Source organism: Salmo salar, chromosome 04 (assembly GCF_965601325.2).
Source record: "Salmo salar chromosome 04, fSalSal1, whole genome shotgun sequence".
NCBI lineage: Eukaryota > Metazoa > Chordata > Actinopteri > Salmoniformes > Salmonidae > Salmo > Salmo salar.
The window spans coordinates 7,639,151-7,655,467 of NC_138294.1; the positions used below are offsets into that span (position 1 = coordinate 7,639,151).

Sequence of the window (16,317 nt, forward strand, 5' to 3'; positions counted from 1 at the left end):
ATACGAGCCTTAGGTCGTTAATATGGTCAATTCCGGAAACTATAATTTAGAAAACAAAACGTTTATTCTTCCAGTGAAATACGGAACCGTTCAATATTTAATGTAACGGGTGGCATCCCTAAGTCTAAATATTGCTGTTACATTGCACAACCTTCAATGTTATGTCATAATTATGTACAATTCTGGCAAATGAATTACAGTCTTTATTAGGAAGAAATGGTCTTCACACAGTTCCCAACTAGTCAGGCTGCCCAAACTGCTGCATATACCCTGACTCTGCTTGCACAGAACGTAAGAAAAGTGACACAATTTCCCTAGTTAAAAGAAATTCATGTTAGCAGGGAATATTAACTAAATATGCAGGTTTAAAAATATATAATTGTGTATTGATATTAAAGAAAGGCATTGATGTTTATGGTTAAACCCCCTAAATTAGGCCTAGCGACGTCCCTGCCACCAGATAATTAACTAAAGATGCTGAAAATGGAGGGACTCGGGCCGAAGATAGACCCAGAAGAGATGAAGAGGAAGTTGTTGTGTCTTCGGTCAGGAACTTTCTCCTCTATGTCTCCCTGCTCCGAGTCAGTAAGTACTGGACCAGAAGCTAGTCGGGTTTCCCTATGATGTCAACTGTGTAGCCTGGCAGGTCCCAGATCTGTTTGTGTTTTTGCGCAGAGTCATGTATTCATATCTAAATACATGGCTCTGCTTTGGTCTATTCCATTGATATTGTCAAACTGAACATTACATTGAACATGTGAGTCATTTAGCAGACGCTCTTATCCAGAGAGACTTACAGTAGTGAGTGGATACATTTTCATACGTTGCATTGGCAGGACAATTCCATTAGTAGTAGGGAGGAGAGCAGAAACAGCCTAACACCTACGCTGATACTGTGTAACCTGTCTGCAGTCAACTATCCATCCCGACTGAAGTGAAGGCCTTATTACAGAATGACAACGCCTTCTCTTTCGTCGGCATGGCAACCTGTAAACATGTCAGTGGTGTCACAATGTTGCACAACAGCAGCAGAACATTCCATGGAGGGTCATTGTGTCATTACACAGTGTCACTGTCAATTCTACTGTATTGGTACATGTGGTATTACAATACATTAGAAGATCTGTAGACGGCAGCATTGGAACAATTTACAACACATAGTCAACTAGCAACCTGCTCTGTTTCAGTGCTGTTTAAATATCCCATTATTTTATTCTGCTGTTAGAGGCCATCAGTAGAGACAGTCAGGAAAATAGTCTTTGTAGCTAGTTGTTTTCTGTCAAACTATGGGAAGTGTGTCTATATAGGTAAGTACATATACAATTAGGATTTTACTTTAAGGTTAAATGTACTGTAACTGTCTAGTTGTGAAGAGAATCTAAATATGTTGTTTACTGATCTCCTCTCCATTCTAGCACCATACGTTCTGTTGTTTACTGATCTCCTCTCCATTCTAGCACCATATGTTCTTCAGAAGCTGGACAGCATATGAATAGAATCCATCTTCTCTCACCCTCTCCCCACAAGACCTACATCACACAAGATGCTTCAGAACAACAACAACAAGCTGGTGAAGTTGCTACCTAACAGGAACAACCATGACAACAACAACAAGCTGGTAGATGCTTCTAGAAAAAACAATCAATTTGGAAACATTATGAAAAAATTAATGTCACCACCATGGATGTTTAAGTTATATAGTCTACCAAGTGTTAATGTCTCCACCATGGATGTTTAACCTGTTAGGGTTAGGGGGCAGTATTGACACGGCTGGATAAAAAACATACCCGATTTAATCTGGTTACCACTCCTACCCAGTAACTAGAATATGCATATACTTATTACATATGGATAGAAAACACCCTAAAGTTTCTAAAACTGTTTGAATGGTGTCTGTGAGTATAACATAACTCAAATGGCAGGTCAAAACCTGAGAGATTACTTTACAGGAAGTGGCCTGTCTGACCATTTCTTGAACTTCTTTTCCATCTCTATCTTTTACTAAGGATCTCTGCTCTAACGTGACACTTCCCACGTCGTCCATAGGCGCTCAGAGCCCGGGAAAAAACAGAATGTCGTCATCCCAGCCCCAGGCTGAAACACATTATCGCCTTTCTCAAGTGGCCGATCAAGGGACTCTGGGCTTATGCGCATGACCCGACCGCCCCCGCCTTTGTGATTTTTTCCTCTGTTTGCCGAAAAGGAGATTCCCTGTCGGAATATTATCGCTTTTCTACGAGAAAAATGGCGTAAAAATTGATTTTAAACAGCGGTTGACATGCTTCGAAGTACGGTAATGGAATATTTAGAATTTTATTGTCACGAATTGCGCCATGCGCACGACACTTCTTTACCATTTCGGATAGTGTCTGGAACGCACGAACAAAACGCCGCTATTCGGATATAACGATGGATTATTTTGGACCAAACCAACATTTGTTATTGAAGTAGACGTCCTGGAAGTGCATTCTGACGAAGACAACAAAAGGTAATCAAACTTTTATAATAGTAAATATGATTATGGTGAGTGCTAAACTTGCCGGGTGTCTAAATAGCGAGCCCGTGATGCCTGGGCTATGTACTTAGAATATTGCAAAATGTGCTTTCACCAAAAAGCTATTTTAAAATCGGACATATCGAGTGCATAGAGGAGGTCTGTATCTATAATTCTTAAAATAATTGTTATGCTTTTTGTGAACGTTTATCGTGAGTAATTTAATAAAATATTAGCGAATTCCCCGGAAGTTTGCGGGGGGTATGCTAGTTCTGAACGTCACATGCTAATGTAAAAAGCTGGTTTTTGATATAAATATGAACTTGATTGAACAAAACATGCATGTATTGTATAACATAATGTCCTAGGGTTGTCATCTGATGAAGATCATCAAAGGTGAGTGCTGCATTTAGCTGTCTTCTGGGTTTTGGTGACATTATATGCTGGCTTGAAAAATGGGTGTCTGATTATTTCTGGCTTGGTACTCTGCTGACATAATCTAATGTTTTGCTTTCGTTGTAAAGCCTTTTTGAAATCGGACAGTGTGGTTAGATTAACGAGAGTCTTGTCTTTAAATAGCTGTAAAATAGTCATATGTTTGAGAAATTGAAGTCATAGGATTTTTAAGGTTTTGAAAATCGCGCCACAGGCTGCAAGTGGCTGTTACGTAGGTGGGACGCCAGCGTCCCACCTAGCCCATAGAGGTTAATCTGGTTACTAATCCTACCCAGTAACTAGAATATGCATATACTTATTATATATGGATAGAAAACACCCTAAAGTTTCTAAAACTTTTTGAATGGTGTCTGTGAGTATAACAGAACTCATTTGGCAGGCAAAACCCTGAGACAGATTCTGACAGGAAGTGGATACCTGATGTGTTGTATTACCTTTAAACCTATGCCATTGAAAAACACAGGGGCTGAGGAATATTTTGGCACTTCCTATTGCTTCCACTAGATGTCACCAGCCTTTACAAAGTGTTTTGAGTCTTCTGGAGGGAGATCTGACCGAACAAGAGCCATGGAACGATGATGGCCCATTAGACACCTGGCGCGCGAGTTCATGTTGGGTACCCTTGTTCCAATACGTTATAAAAGAGAATGCATTCGTCCACCTTGAATATTATTCATGTTCTGGTTAAAAAAGGCCCTAATGATTTATGCTATACAACGTTTGACATGTTTGAACGAACGTAAATATATTTTTTCCCCTCGTTCATGAAGTGAAGTCCGGCGGGCTTAGATCATGTGCTAACAAGACGGAGATTTTTGGACATAAATGATGAGCTTTTTTGAACAAAACTACATTCGTTATGGACCTGTGATACCTGGAAGTGACATCTGATGAAGAGAATCAAAGGTAATGGATTATTTACATAGTATTTTCGATTTTAGATCTCCCCAACATGGCGGCTAGTCTGTATCGCAAAGCGTATTTTTCTGGGCGCAGTGCTCAGATTATTGCAAAGTGTGATTTCCCAGTAAGGCTATTTTTAAATCTGGCAAGTTGATTGCGTTCAGGAGATGTAAATCTATAATTCTTTAAATGACAATATAATATTTTACCAATGTTTTCTAATTTTAATTATTTAATTTGTGGTGCTGACTTGAATGCCGGTTATTGGAGGGAAACGATTTCCTGAACATCAACGCCACAGTAAAACGCTGTTTTTGGATATAAATATGAACTTGATAGAACTAAAAATGCATGCATTGTCTAACATAATGTCCTAGGAGTGTCATCTGTTGGAGATTGTAAAAGGTTAGTGCATAATTTTAGCTGATTTTATGGTTTTGGTGATGCCTGTCTTTGAATTGGCACAACATTACACACAACTCTTGTAAATGTACTGTCCTAACATACTCTAAATTTATGCTTTCGCCGTAAAACCTTTTTGAAATCGTAAAACGTGGTTAGATTAAGGAGATGTTTATCTTTCAAAGGGTGTAAAATAGTTGTATGTTTGAAAAATTTGAATTTTGACATTTATTTGGATTCAAATTTGCCGCTCTTGAAATGCACCTGCTGTTGATGGAGTGCACCACGGGTGGGACGCTTGCGTCCCACCTAGCCCATAGAGGTTAAGTTATATAGTCTACCAAGTGTTAATGTCTCCACCATGGATGTTTAAGTTATATAGTCTACCAAGTGTTAATGTCTCCACCATGGATGTTTAAGTTATATAGTCTACCAAGTGTTACCCTTTTTTGGATAGGGGGCAGTATTTTCACGGCTGGATAAAAACCATACCCGATTTAATCTGATTATTACTCCTGCCCAGAAACTAGAATATGCATATAATTATTAGCTTTGGATAGAAAACACTCCAAAGTTTCTAAAGCTGTTTGAATGGTGTCTGTGAGTATAACAGAACTCATTTGGCAGGCCAAAACCTGAGAAGATTCTGTACAGGAAGTACCTTGTCTGACCATTTCTTGGCCTTCTTGATCATCTCTATCCAAAACAGGGGATCTCTGCTGTAACGTGACACTTCGTACGGCTCCCATAGGCTCTCAGAAGGTGGCAAAAAGCTGAATGGTGGCTTTGCAGGCCCTGGCTGAAAAACACTAGCGCATTTGGATAGTGGTCGATCAGAGAAAGGAGACTGGAGGCGCGTGCATGAGGCGACACCATGTTTTTATTCTTTCGTCTTTGAACGAAAACAACGACTCCCGGTGGGAATATTATCGCTTTTTTACGAGAAAAATAGCATCAAAATGTATTTTAAACAGCGGTTGACATGCTTCGAAGTACAGTAATTGAATATTTAGATTTTTTTTGTCACGAAACACGTCGGGCACGTAACCCTTCGTCACCCTTGGATAGTGTCTTTAACGCACGAACAAAACGCCGCTATTTGGATGAAACTATGGATTATTTGGAACCAAACCAACATTTGTTATTGAAGTAGAAGTCCTGGGAGTGCATTCTGATGAAGAACAGGAAAGGTAATCCAATTTTTCTTATAGTAAATCTGAGTTTGGTGAGGGTCAAACTTGGTGGGTGTCAAAATAGCTAGCCTGTGATGGCGAGCTATCTACTCAGAATATTGCAAAATGTGCTTTCACCGAAAAGCTATTTTAAAATCGGACACCTCGATTGCATAAAGGAGTTCTGTATCTATAATTCTTAAAATAATTGTTATGTTTTTTGTGAACGTTTATCGTGAGTAATTTAGTAAATTCACCGGAAGTGTTCGGTGGGAATGCTAGTTCTGAACGTCACATGTTCTGTCCTTTTGTTATTCTACTTGAATAAACTCAAGTCTTGAATGTAGTTTGAATTAATTTATTTCCATGTAAGGTTGTTGTTTACAGACACAGCTGTAAACTGACCTGACCCCAACCCTGACATACAACATCAGGTCTGTCGAAGAGGAGGGAGAAAGGTGGAAGTGAGCAACTGGGGGAGACAGGACATGAGAGAGAGAGAGAGAGGACTAACTGACAGACTGGTTTGGTAGAAGGAGACAGGACAGGAGGGAGAGATAAAACTAACTGACAGACTGGGTTGGTAGAAGGAGACAGGGTAGGAGGGAGAGAGAGATGAGAGAGAGATAGGACTTATTGACAGACTGGGTTGGTAGAAGGAGACGGGAGGAGGGAGAGAGAGGGTGAGGAACATAGTGTGTAAAAGGTGACTAACTTGTCTCTGCAGATGAAGATAGCTGACGTTGACAGCACCAGGGCTCAGCCGTCTAGTTACCACAGCTCACACTATTCTCTGATCCGTTCTGCATGTTTCCACATAACTGAGTTCCTGCAGATTGTGAAAAACAGGATGTGTCACACACTGCGGTCACACCAAAACAGCTCTTGGCTGTACGCCCAGACTTATCAATAAGTCACACAAGACAAGTTTGTATCAGTGAAAAAACACTAGCATTTAACAACATACAATTATCTAAGTAACAAAAACAGCATAGCATTTCTAATTTGTAATTTACCACCACACCTGTTGTGTTGACTTGGGTAACAGTCCTCTAGCTTCTACACCACAGAAAGTTAGAGGTGACTTTCCCAAGTCAAGCACTGACAATTAGGTAAGATATTATAGGACACACTATGTGTAACTGCTGCTCTGTCAGCAGTTTCCTGTGGAGTTTTTCTAATGTCAATGTTTCCTGTAGGTAGGTGGGTTTAACTGATCTGATTTGCTTAAAAGTTTGTCACATCATAGAAGTCAGGAAGTATTGAGATAGAAGTAATATAGCCGAGCAGTATTTCTCACTCTCAGTCCACTCACTCATGACAGTACACTTGGTTCGGTCAGTGGAGCCCCAGTTAGAGGCAGATATGATACCTGCAGTGATATTGACGATCCTGTTCTGGTGTACAGGTAAGATGCTGTTATACTGATATACACTTGTGACAGTTACTGAGAAATGTTTTGATATTGTAAGATATATTATCATTTGCAGGGTTAGTAAAGAACATGCAACTGGAAGCAGACAGTAAACATCTGTCTCAAAGCAGGACAATGATGTGATCACCTGTAAATGTACTTTACTGTAGCCTAACTGTCCATCTGGGGACAGGCACTAATGTCAGTTAAGTTGTTATGGATAGGGGGCAGTATTTTCACGACCGGATAAAAAACGTACCCGATTTAATCTGATTATTACTCCTGCCCAGAAACTAGAATATGCATATAATTATTAGCTTTGGATAGAAAACACTCCAAAGTTTCTAAAACTGTTTGAATGGTGTCTGTGAGTATAACAGAACTTATTTGGCAGGCCAAAACCTGAGAAGATTCCTTACATGAAGTGCCCTCTCTGGCCATTTCTTGGCCTTCTACACTTCTTTATTGAAAACTGAGGATCTCTGCTGTAACGTGACACTTCCTACGGCTCCCATAGGATCTCAAAAGGCGGCAGAATGTTGAATGATGACTTTGCAGGCCATGGCTGAAAAACAGTAGAGCATTTGGATAGTGGTTGATCTGAGAACAATGAGACTGGGGGCGTGTGCACGAGCCAACACCATGTTTTTATTTTCAGTTTTTGAACGAAAACAACGACTCCCGGTCGGAATATTATCGCTTTTTTACGAGAAAAATCGCATAAAAATTGATTTTAAACAGCGTTTGACATGCTTCGAAGTATGGTAATGGAATATTTTGAAATATTTTGTCACGAAACGCGCCGGGCGCGTCACCATTCAGATAGTGTCTTGAATGCACAACAAAACGCCGCTATTTGGATATAACTATGGATTATTTGGAACCAAACCAACATTTGTTATTGAAGTAGAAGTCCTGGGAGTGCATTCTGACAAAGAACAGCAAAGGTAATCCAATTTTTCTTATGGTAAATCTGAGTTTGGTGAGGGCCAAGCTTGGTGGGTGTCAAAATAGCTAGCCTGTGATGGCGAGCTATCTACTCAGAATATTGCAAAATGTGCTTTCACCGAAAAGCTAGCGGAACGTCTAGATGTAAGAGGTTGGTGTGATGGTCAGTGTTATTAGAACCAAGGTAAGACCAAAATGCAGACAACAGGAGCAGGCAAAGACAGGTCAAGGCAGGCAGGGGTCGATAGTCCAGAGTAAGGGGACAAAGGTACAGGATGGCAGGCATGCTCAGGGTAGGCAGAGGTCGGTAATCCAGAAGAGGGCAGAGGTACAGATCAGCAAGCAGGCTCAGGCAGAGTGGTCAGGCAGACGGGCTCAGAGTCAGGACAGGCAGAGTGGTCAGGCAGGTGGGCTCAGAGTCAGGGCAGGCAAGGGTCAAAACCAGGAGGACAAGAAAACAGAGACTGGGGAAAAAGCAGGCGCAGACACAAACCACTGGTAGACTCGAACAAATACACAGGGGATAATGGGGAAGATGGGCTACACCTGGAAGGGGGTGGAGATAATCACAAAGACAGGTGAAACAGATCAGTGTGTGACACAATGTTCCCTCTAAACTGCAGATAAATCAGCCAACAGTGAGAAGCACGAGATTGAACTTCACTAAATGTTCTAGAACAGTGGTCACCAACCGGTTGATCTCCATGGCATTCCTAGTGGATCGCCAAACATTGCTGTAAAAACCCACGATAAAGCCTTGTGTTCCTATTAATGGGGGGGTCTCGGGCTGTTGGCAGTAGGTGCACCTGATTCAGTTGCCCTGCACGCCGGGTAGGCAAACTGTTGCCATATTGAACCATTTGATGTGTCTGAATGTACAAACTGCCTTTCTGGCTGGCCCAGAGAGCAAATCAAGTGCACTATAGGGCTACCGCTGGCCAATCGGATGTAGCCAGGAGTGGTATGGTGTTGATATCGTGTAGTCATAGTAACCAGGAGTGCTATGGTGTTGATATGGTGTAGACATAGTAACCAGGAGTGGTATGGTGTTGATATTGTGTAGTCATAGTAACCAGGAGTGGTCTGGTGTTGATATTGTGTTGTCATAGTAACCAGGAGTGGTATGGTGTTGATATGGTTTTTATCATAGTAACCAGGAGTGCTATGGTGTTGATATGGTGTAGTCATAGTAACCAGGAGTGGTATGGTGTTGATATGGTGTAGTCATAGTAACCAGGAGTGGTCTGGTGTTGATATTGTGTTGTCATAGTAACCAGGAGTGGTATGGTGTTGATATGGTTTTTATCATAGTAACCAGGAGTGCTATGGTGTTGATATGGTGTAGTCATAGTAACCAGGAGTGGTATGGTGTTGATATTGTGCAGTCATAGTAACCAGGAGTGGTATGGTGTTGATATGGTGTAGTCATAGTAACCAGGAGTGGTATGGTGTTGATATGGTGTAGTCATAGTAACCAGGAGTGGTATGGTGTTGATATTGTGTAGTCATAGTAACCAGGAGTGGTATGGTGTTGATATGGTGTAGTCATAGTAACCAGGAGTGGTATGGTGTTGATATTGTGTTGTCATAGTAACTAGGAGTGGTATGGTGTTAATATTGTGTAGTCATAGTAACCAGGAGTGGTATGGTGTTGATATTGTGTAGTTATAGTAACCAGGAGTGGTATGGTATTGATATTGTGTAGTTATAGTAACCAGGAGTAGTATGGTGTTGATATGGTGTAGTCATAGTAACCAGGAGTGGGATGGTGTTGATATCTCTGGCGTACCGTTGGACACTGCTGTCTATCTATATTATTGTACCGTATGGAGAATGTAGCTGTTTATCTGTATTATTGACCTGTCTGGAGAATGTAGCTGGGATCATATTTCTGAATTCCCAGAATGCCCTGTGAGGGTGAAAGAGGTTGAGGAGTCAAGGATCAGGGCTGTACAGCAAGTCTCCTATGTGGAGGTGGTGAAGAGAGTTGAAGGGAAAAGAGGCCACAGTTCTGAAGAAGATATGGAGGTGGATGTAACACAACCAGTTGTAAATGTTATACGTCAATCAAGTGATCTGGATAGACTTATTGTGGAAAAGGTGGATTTTATAGCATTTACAGCCACAGTTATTCATTGTACTGCACATTATTATAACTGCAGCCGAGAAGTTTTTGGGCCTCCAAGACTTACGGCAGAAGCACTTCAAGGACTACTGTCACCAGGAAATGTCCCTCCATCACAGGATCCCTCTGAGCCTGTGTAGGGACCTGATTAAAATAGAAAAGCAGGCTGATTTAGGGAGATAGGGAGGAGAGAGGGGGAGGAGAAGCGGAGAGGGGAATAAGAGAAGCGGGGGGAGAAGCGGAGAGGGGGATAAGAGGAGCTGGGGAGGAGAAAGGGAGGAGAGGAGAGGGGGAGGAGAGGAGAGGAGAAGAGAGGAGAGGGGGTAGGGGAGTAGAGGACATGAGAGGGGCTGAAGAGAGAGACGAGGAGGGGGGGAGAATAAGAGGGGGAGGGGAGAAGAGAAGAGGAGAGGGGGAAAGAGGACAGGGAGAGGAGAGGGGAGAAGAGGAGAGGGGGTGAGCGAGAGAAGAAGAGAAGGAGAGAATAGTAGAGGGGGAGAAGAGTAGAAGAGGAGAGGGGGAGAAGCGGAGAGGGGGAAAGAGGAGGGGTGGTGGAGAGGGGGAGGAGAGGAGAGAGGGAAGAGAGGAGAGGGTGAGAAGGGGAGAGGAGGAGAATAGGAAAAGAGTAGATGAGAGGTGGAGAAAAGAAGAGGAGAAGAGAGGGGGAGAAGAGGAGACTGGGAGAAGAGAAAATGGAGAGAAGAGGAGAAGAGAGGGGTAGACTAAGAGAAGAGAGTAGGAGGAGAAGAGAGGGGGAGGAGAAGAGGTGAGTGGGAGAACAGGAGAGGGGGAGAAGGGGAGAGGCGAGGGGGAGAAGAGAAGAAGAGGAGATGAGAGAGGGGAGAAGAGGAGAAGAGGCGAACAGAGTAGAGGAGAAGAGGAGAAGAGAGGGGGAGGAGAAGAGGGGGGGAAGAGGAGAGGAGAAGAGAGGGGGAGAAGAGGAGAAGAGAGGGTGAGGAGAAGAGGGGGGGAAGAGGAGAAGAGTGGGGGAGGAGAAGAGAGGGGGGAGAAGAAGAGAGAAGGGGGAGAAGAGGAGAAGGGAGGGGGAGAAGAGGAGAAGAGAGGGTGAGGAGAAGAGGGGAGGAGAAGAGAGGGGGAGGAGAAGAGAGGGGGAGAAGGGGGGAGAAGAGGAGAAGAGGGGGGAGAAGAGGAGAAGAGAGGGTGAGGAGAAGAGGGGGGGAAGAGGAGAAGAGAGGGGGGAGAAGAGGAGAAGAGAGGGTGAGGAGAAGAGGGGAGGAGAAGAGAGGGGGAGGAGAAGAGAGGGGGAGAAGGGGGGAGAAGAGGAGAAGAGGGGGGAGAAGAGGAGAAGAGAGGGTGAGGAGAAGAGGGGAGGAGAAGAGAGGGGGAGGAGAAGAGAGGGGGAGAAGGGGGGAGAAGAGGAGAAGAGAGGGGGGAGAAGAGGAGAGTGGGAGAAGAGGAGAGGAGAGGGGGGTTAGAGATTGGAGAGGGGGAGAAGAGTAGAGGCGAGGGGGAGGAGGAATGGGAGAGAAGAGGAAGAGGAGAGAAGAGGAGAAGAGAGGTGGAGAAGAGGAGGATAGAGGGGGAGAAGATCAGAAGAGAGAGGAGGAGAGGGGGAGAAGAGAAGAGGATATGAGGAGAAGGGGGGAGAGGAGAAGGGGAGGAAAGGAGTGGGGGGACTACCGCCTAGTGGCCATAAGTGGAACTGTCCTGTCAGTGTGTTTTTACTGCTGGCTCAAAACAACACATGACCTGCATACATGATATGATTCATGTGTGAGTACTAAAAGCATATGAATATAGTATATTATAGTATATTTATTATATATGTGGGTCTGATAAGTAAACACTCTTAATGTTTAATGTTTTAGCACATTGTTTGCTGTAGCGTTAACAATAATTTAAAACATCCCCAAACCCTTTTTCCTCCTCCACCAAACTTTACAGTTGACACGCATTGGGGCAGGTAGCGTTCTCCTGGCATCCGCCAAACCCAGATTTGTACGTCGAATTGCCAGATGGTGAAGCGTGATTCATCACTCCAGAGAACACGTTTTTACTGCTCCAGAGTCCGATGTAGGCGATCTTTACACCTTTCCAGCCGACCCTTGGCATTTCCCATGGTGATCTTAGGCTTGTGTGCGGCTGCTCACCATGGAAACCCATTTCATGAAGCTCCCAACAAACAGTTATTGTGCTGACGTTGCTTCCAGAGGCAGTTTGGAACTCGTTAGTGAGTGTTGCAACCGAGGTCAGCCGCCGTTGTTCCTAGATGTTTCCACTTCACAATAACAGCACTTACAGTTGACCGGGGCAGCTCTAGCAGGGCAGAAATTTGACCATCTGAAAGTTGGCATCCTATGATGGTGCCATGTTGAAAGTCACTGAGCTCTTCATTAAGGCCATTCTACTGCCAATGTTTGTCTATGGAGATTGCATGGCTTGATTTTATACATCTGTCAGGAAGCGGTGTGGCTGAAATAGAATCCACTAATTTGAAGGGGTGTCCACATACTTTTGTATATATAGTGTATGTACACATGGGTGTTGTTGCACCATACCAACGATAAGCCTGTCTTCCCCATCACATCATGAAAGGTCATGTTGATGTTCATTTAACCTCTGTCTCTCTCTTCCTCTGACTCATCCCTTCCTTTCTCATTTATTTCTCTCTCTCTCTGTCTTTCTCTCTTTCTCCTCTGTCTCTCTCCTTCTCCTCAGATCTCCAGGCTCAAAGCGTCAGTCCACCAGGTAGGTAGAGTATAAATCTACAGTGATTATAGCAGTTCAATATAACTTTATTATCCCACATGGAGAAATTCATGTGTCCATACAAACCATTCTAAACCCCAATAACAAGTAGTGTTTTATGGAACTACTAATACTTGTCAACCACAAAGCACTACTGCTGTTAGAATAACAGAATCACTGTCATCATCTGTCCTCACCACTGTGTTTTCCTCTCTGCTGTTTACAGCTGAACACTCAGTCAGACTGGTGAATGGGACCACTTCCTGTTCTGGGACAGTGGAAGTCTTTTCCAGAGGAGAGTGGTTGGGTCTATGTACTGTGGGGTGGAGAATGATGATAGAGGTTAAGGTTGTGTGTAGAGAGCTGGACTGTGGGAATCCTGTAGCTGAATCTAGAGGACCTCTGGCTGAAGATGGAAGAAGAGGAGTCATACTATTTAGTTGTAGTGGAGATGAGTCTTCCATTAGACAGTGTGTCATCATAAGAGGAGGACCTGGTGACTGTATTGGTAGATATTATCATCATGTGACCTGTTCAGGTAAGAGACTGGTCATATTGAGAGATTTATTTATACATTATACAATATTACCATGTATCATGTTTTATGTGTTTTTACTTCATTTAAATAGAGGGAGAGATGTCAGATGTATTTAAACATTATATTTGTGTTTGTCATATTGGTTTATGGGAGATGTTCATGGGCAGATCATTGTAGTTCAGATGGTACTGAAGTGAAGCTGCCTGATGGATGTCCAGCTGTTTATTTTCTATAAAGTGAAGTGAACTTATTCCTGTCTCCTGCCTGCATTATTCCCAACCCTATCCTGAGTGACTAAGAACCCATTTCTACCTCTTACAGTATCAAACATAGCAAACTACAATCTTTTATCCAACATATTTGTGTTTAGTCCTTGACAGTGTCATCAACAACACTGATTGAATGTTCAACCAAGTCTTTTTCTCCAGAGTCTGTGCGGCTTGTGGATGGAGCTGGTCTCTGCTCTGGGAGAGTGGAGGTGAAGTCCAATCAGTCCTGGGCCTCAGTGTGTGAAGCTGACTTTGACCGGCAGGATGCAGAGGTAGTCTGTGGGGAGCTTGGCTGTGGGGCTCCTGCAGCTCTACAGGGGGGGCTCTATGGAGAAGGTGAGGGTCAGACCTGGGATAAAGAGTTCCAGTGTAAAGGCAAAGAATCCCTTCTCCTGGACTGTGACACCTCAGACAGAGAAAACAACACCTGTCTACCTGGTAATGCTGTTGGACTCACCTGCTCAGGTAAGAAACAGTTTGTCACTCAATCAACATTGTTTCTCACCTGGAGTGAAGAATATGAGAGACAATATAGGTGTGTTTTAGTGAGAAAATAGTAAGATTACTGTCTCTCTCTTTTCTTTTCTCAGAGCCTGATGATGTGAGGCTGGTGGGAGGAGGCAGTCACTGTGCTGGTGGAGTGGAGTGGTACGACCAGGGAGAGTGGAGGACTGTGGGAGCTGAAGACAGGAACCAGAGGGATGTAGCTGCAGTAGTGTGTAGACAGCTGGGTTGTGGCTCCACTGTTTCAGTTCTACCTGGAAACACCACTGGAGGGTTTGGAGTTGACTGTTATGGGGATGAGCCTGTACTGAAGGAGTGTAGGAGAATGTATGATCTCTATCCTGGACTCACAGTGATCTGCTCAGGTAATAACAAGATATTGTAATTATATTCAACTATTTCCTTCATCCATACAACTTCCTCTGCACCTCTCATGATGACTGCTTAGCTTGTAAGTCTGCTTTGCAAAATAGATCACTCAGTCAAGTAGGAATCAAATACAACTTAAATATCCCAGAATGCTTTTGTATTTGAGTGTTATCTCAGTGAACGTCTCTACTCACTACCACTGTCACATGTCATGTTATTGTCATATCTAAATGAGGAAAGTAGTTGAGGAGCTACGTTTTCTTTTTCTCTCCTCTTGTTCCAGATGTCCTGCTTAAGCCTGATATCAACATATGTTGTCTCAGTGACTGTAGGCCCACTACTCATATTGCCCTGTGAGGGAGGGTGGCCAGCACTGTTACATGCTGATGTTATTGTCATATCTATAGGAAACTAGATGAAGAGGTTTTTCTTGTTCTCTTTTATTGTTACAGATCTCCTGGTCCAGCCTGATATCTCCCTGACTGACTCAATGGGAGGGGTCTCCAGGGGACACCAGGGGCCCGGGGTGTTCAGGGGCTACAGCTTCACCATCACCTGCTCCACTCAGCCACAGTACTCAGGAGGCTCCTTCCTCCTCACGTTCACCAGCTCCAACAGAACCCAGACCCAGCCAGCTGTCAATCACTCTGCTGCCTTCCTCTTCCCTGCTGCAGATGACTCCCACCAAGGGAACTACAGCTGTGTTCATGACAATTATGTTTTCTCTCATGACTTCTCCTCTGAGAGTGAGCTCCTCTCCCTCACCATCACAGGTAACTGAACATGAACCAGACTTATAACTTTGTCATTGACAGATTTCCCACAGATCTATGTGATGATGATCAGTCCCCTCATCAAAGGTGTTTCTGTTTGCAGCCTCTCCTCTGCCAGCCTTCATCATCAGACATGTTGTAGTGCTGCTGATCCTACTGACAGCCATCACCACCTTATACCTGTACTACAAGGTAAAGACATTTACTCAGACGTTACAAGTCATTTAAACTAGAGGGAGAGGGTGAGGGGGAGAGGGAGGGAGAGAGAATGGAGATACTGGAGAGTAAATGTCTGACTGTTGGTGCTGTGTCTCCCTAGCCCACCAGGAGGCAGAAGAGAGTGAACAGGGTGAGCAGCATGGATCTTTATGTCAATGCCATGGAGATGGTCTCTCTGAGCTCCAGAGCTGTAGCTGGAACGGGAGAGGAGAGAGCAGCCCAGGGGACGGAGTAGGAGTAGAATGAAGCTGACCCTACATGCTGATCTTAGGTCAGTTTTGTGTTTTAAATGGATGGTCAGCAGTGGACTGATGTTTAAAATGTGGTGACAAACCTGAAGTGGTTGTAATTTTAATAACAAGTTCAGAATTAGTTTCTCTTTCTAGAACCTTGGAAGAAATCTAAAAGGATTGACTGTAACCACCATTATTCCTTTTAGTTTGGTTTTTACCACCAGAGAAACATGGGGTTCTGGGTAACATGGGGTTTTGGGTAACATGGGGTTTTGGGTAACATGGGGTTTTGTGGGTAACATGGGGTTTTGATTAGTTTAAGAGAGTAGCTTAATTACGTCTGTTTTGTGTTCCAGAATGTATTACTTTTAACTTTTGTCTTCATGTCTATCTATTTATCTTAGATTCTTTATCTTATTTAGTCTCTTAGATTCTTTATCTTATTTAGTGTCTCTTAGATTCTTTATCTTATTTAGTGTCTCTTAGATTCTTTATCTTATTTAGTGTTCTCTTAGATTCTTTATCTTATTTAATGTCTCTTAGATTCTTTATCTTATTTAGTGTCTCTTAGATTCTTTATCTTATTTAGTGTCTCTTAGATTCTTTATCTTATTTAGTGTCTCTTAGATTCTTTATCTTATTTAGTGTCTCTTAGATTCTTTATCTTATTTAGTGTCTCTTAGATTCTTTATCTTATTTAGTGTCTCTTAGATTCTTTATCTTATTTAGTGTCTCTTAGATTCTTTATCTTATTTAGTGTCTCTTAGATTCTTCATCTTATTTAGTGTC

General features: G+C 43.0%; 1 protein-coding gene and 1 pseudogene across 1 annotated transcript; both read left to right on the top strand.

Moving 5' to 3' along the window:
• Positions 1–474: 474 nt before the first annotated feature.
• LOC123733125 (mitochondrial import receptor subunit TOM5 homolog) lies at positions 475–1,613 on the top strand (annotated as a pseudogene).
• A 5,027-nt stretch (positions 1,614–6,640) lies between these two features.
• On the top strand, positions 6,641–15,530 carry LOC106601384 (CD5 antigen-like). Its single transcript, XM_082973944.1, has 8 exons — positions 6,641–6,835; positions 12,594–12,623; positions 12,850–13,161; positions 13,590–13,895; positions 14,021–14,299; positions 14,756–15,076; positions 15,180–15,268; positions 15,396–15,530. The coding sequence occupies exons 1-8, from the start codon at positions 6,745–6,747 to the stop codon at positions 15,528–15,530; spliced, it is 1,563 nt and encodes a 520-aa protein (XP_082830070.1). The 5' UTR covers positions 6,641–6,744.
• Positions 15,531–16,317: the final 787 nt, after the last annotated feature.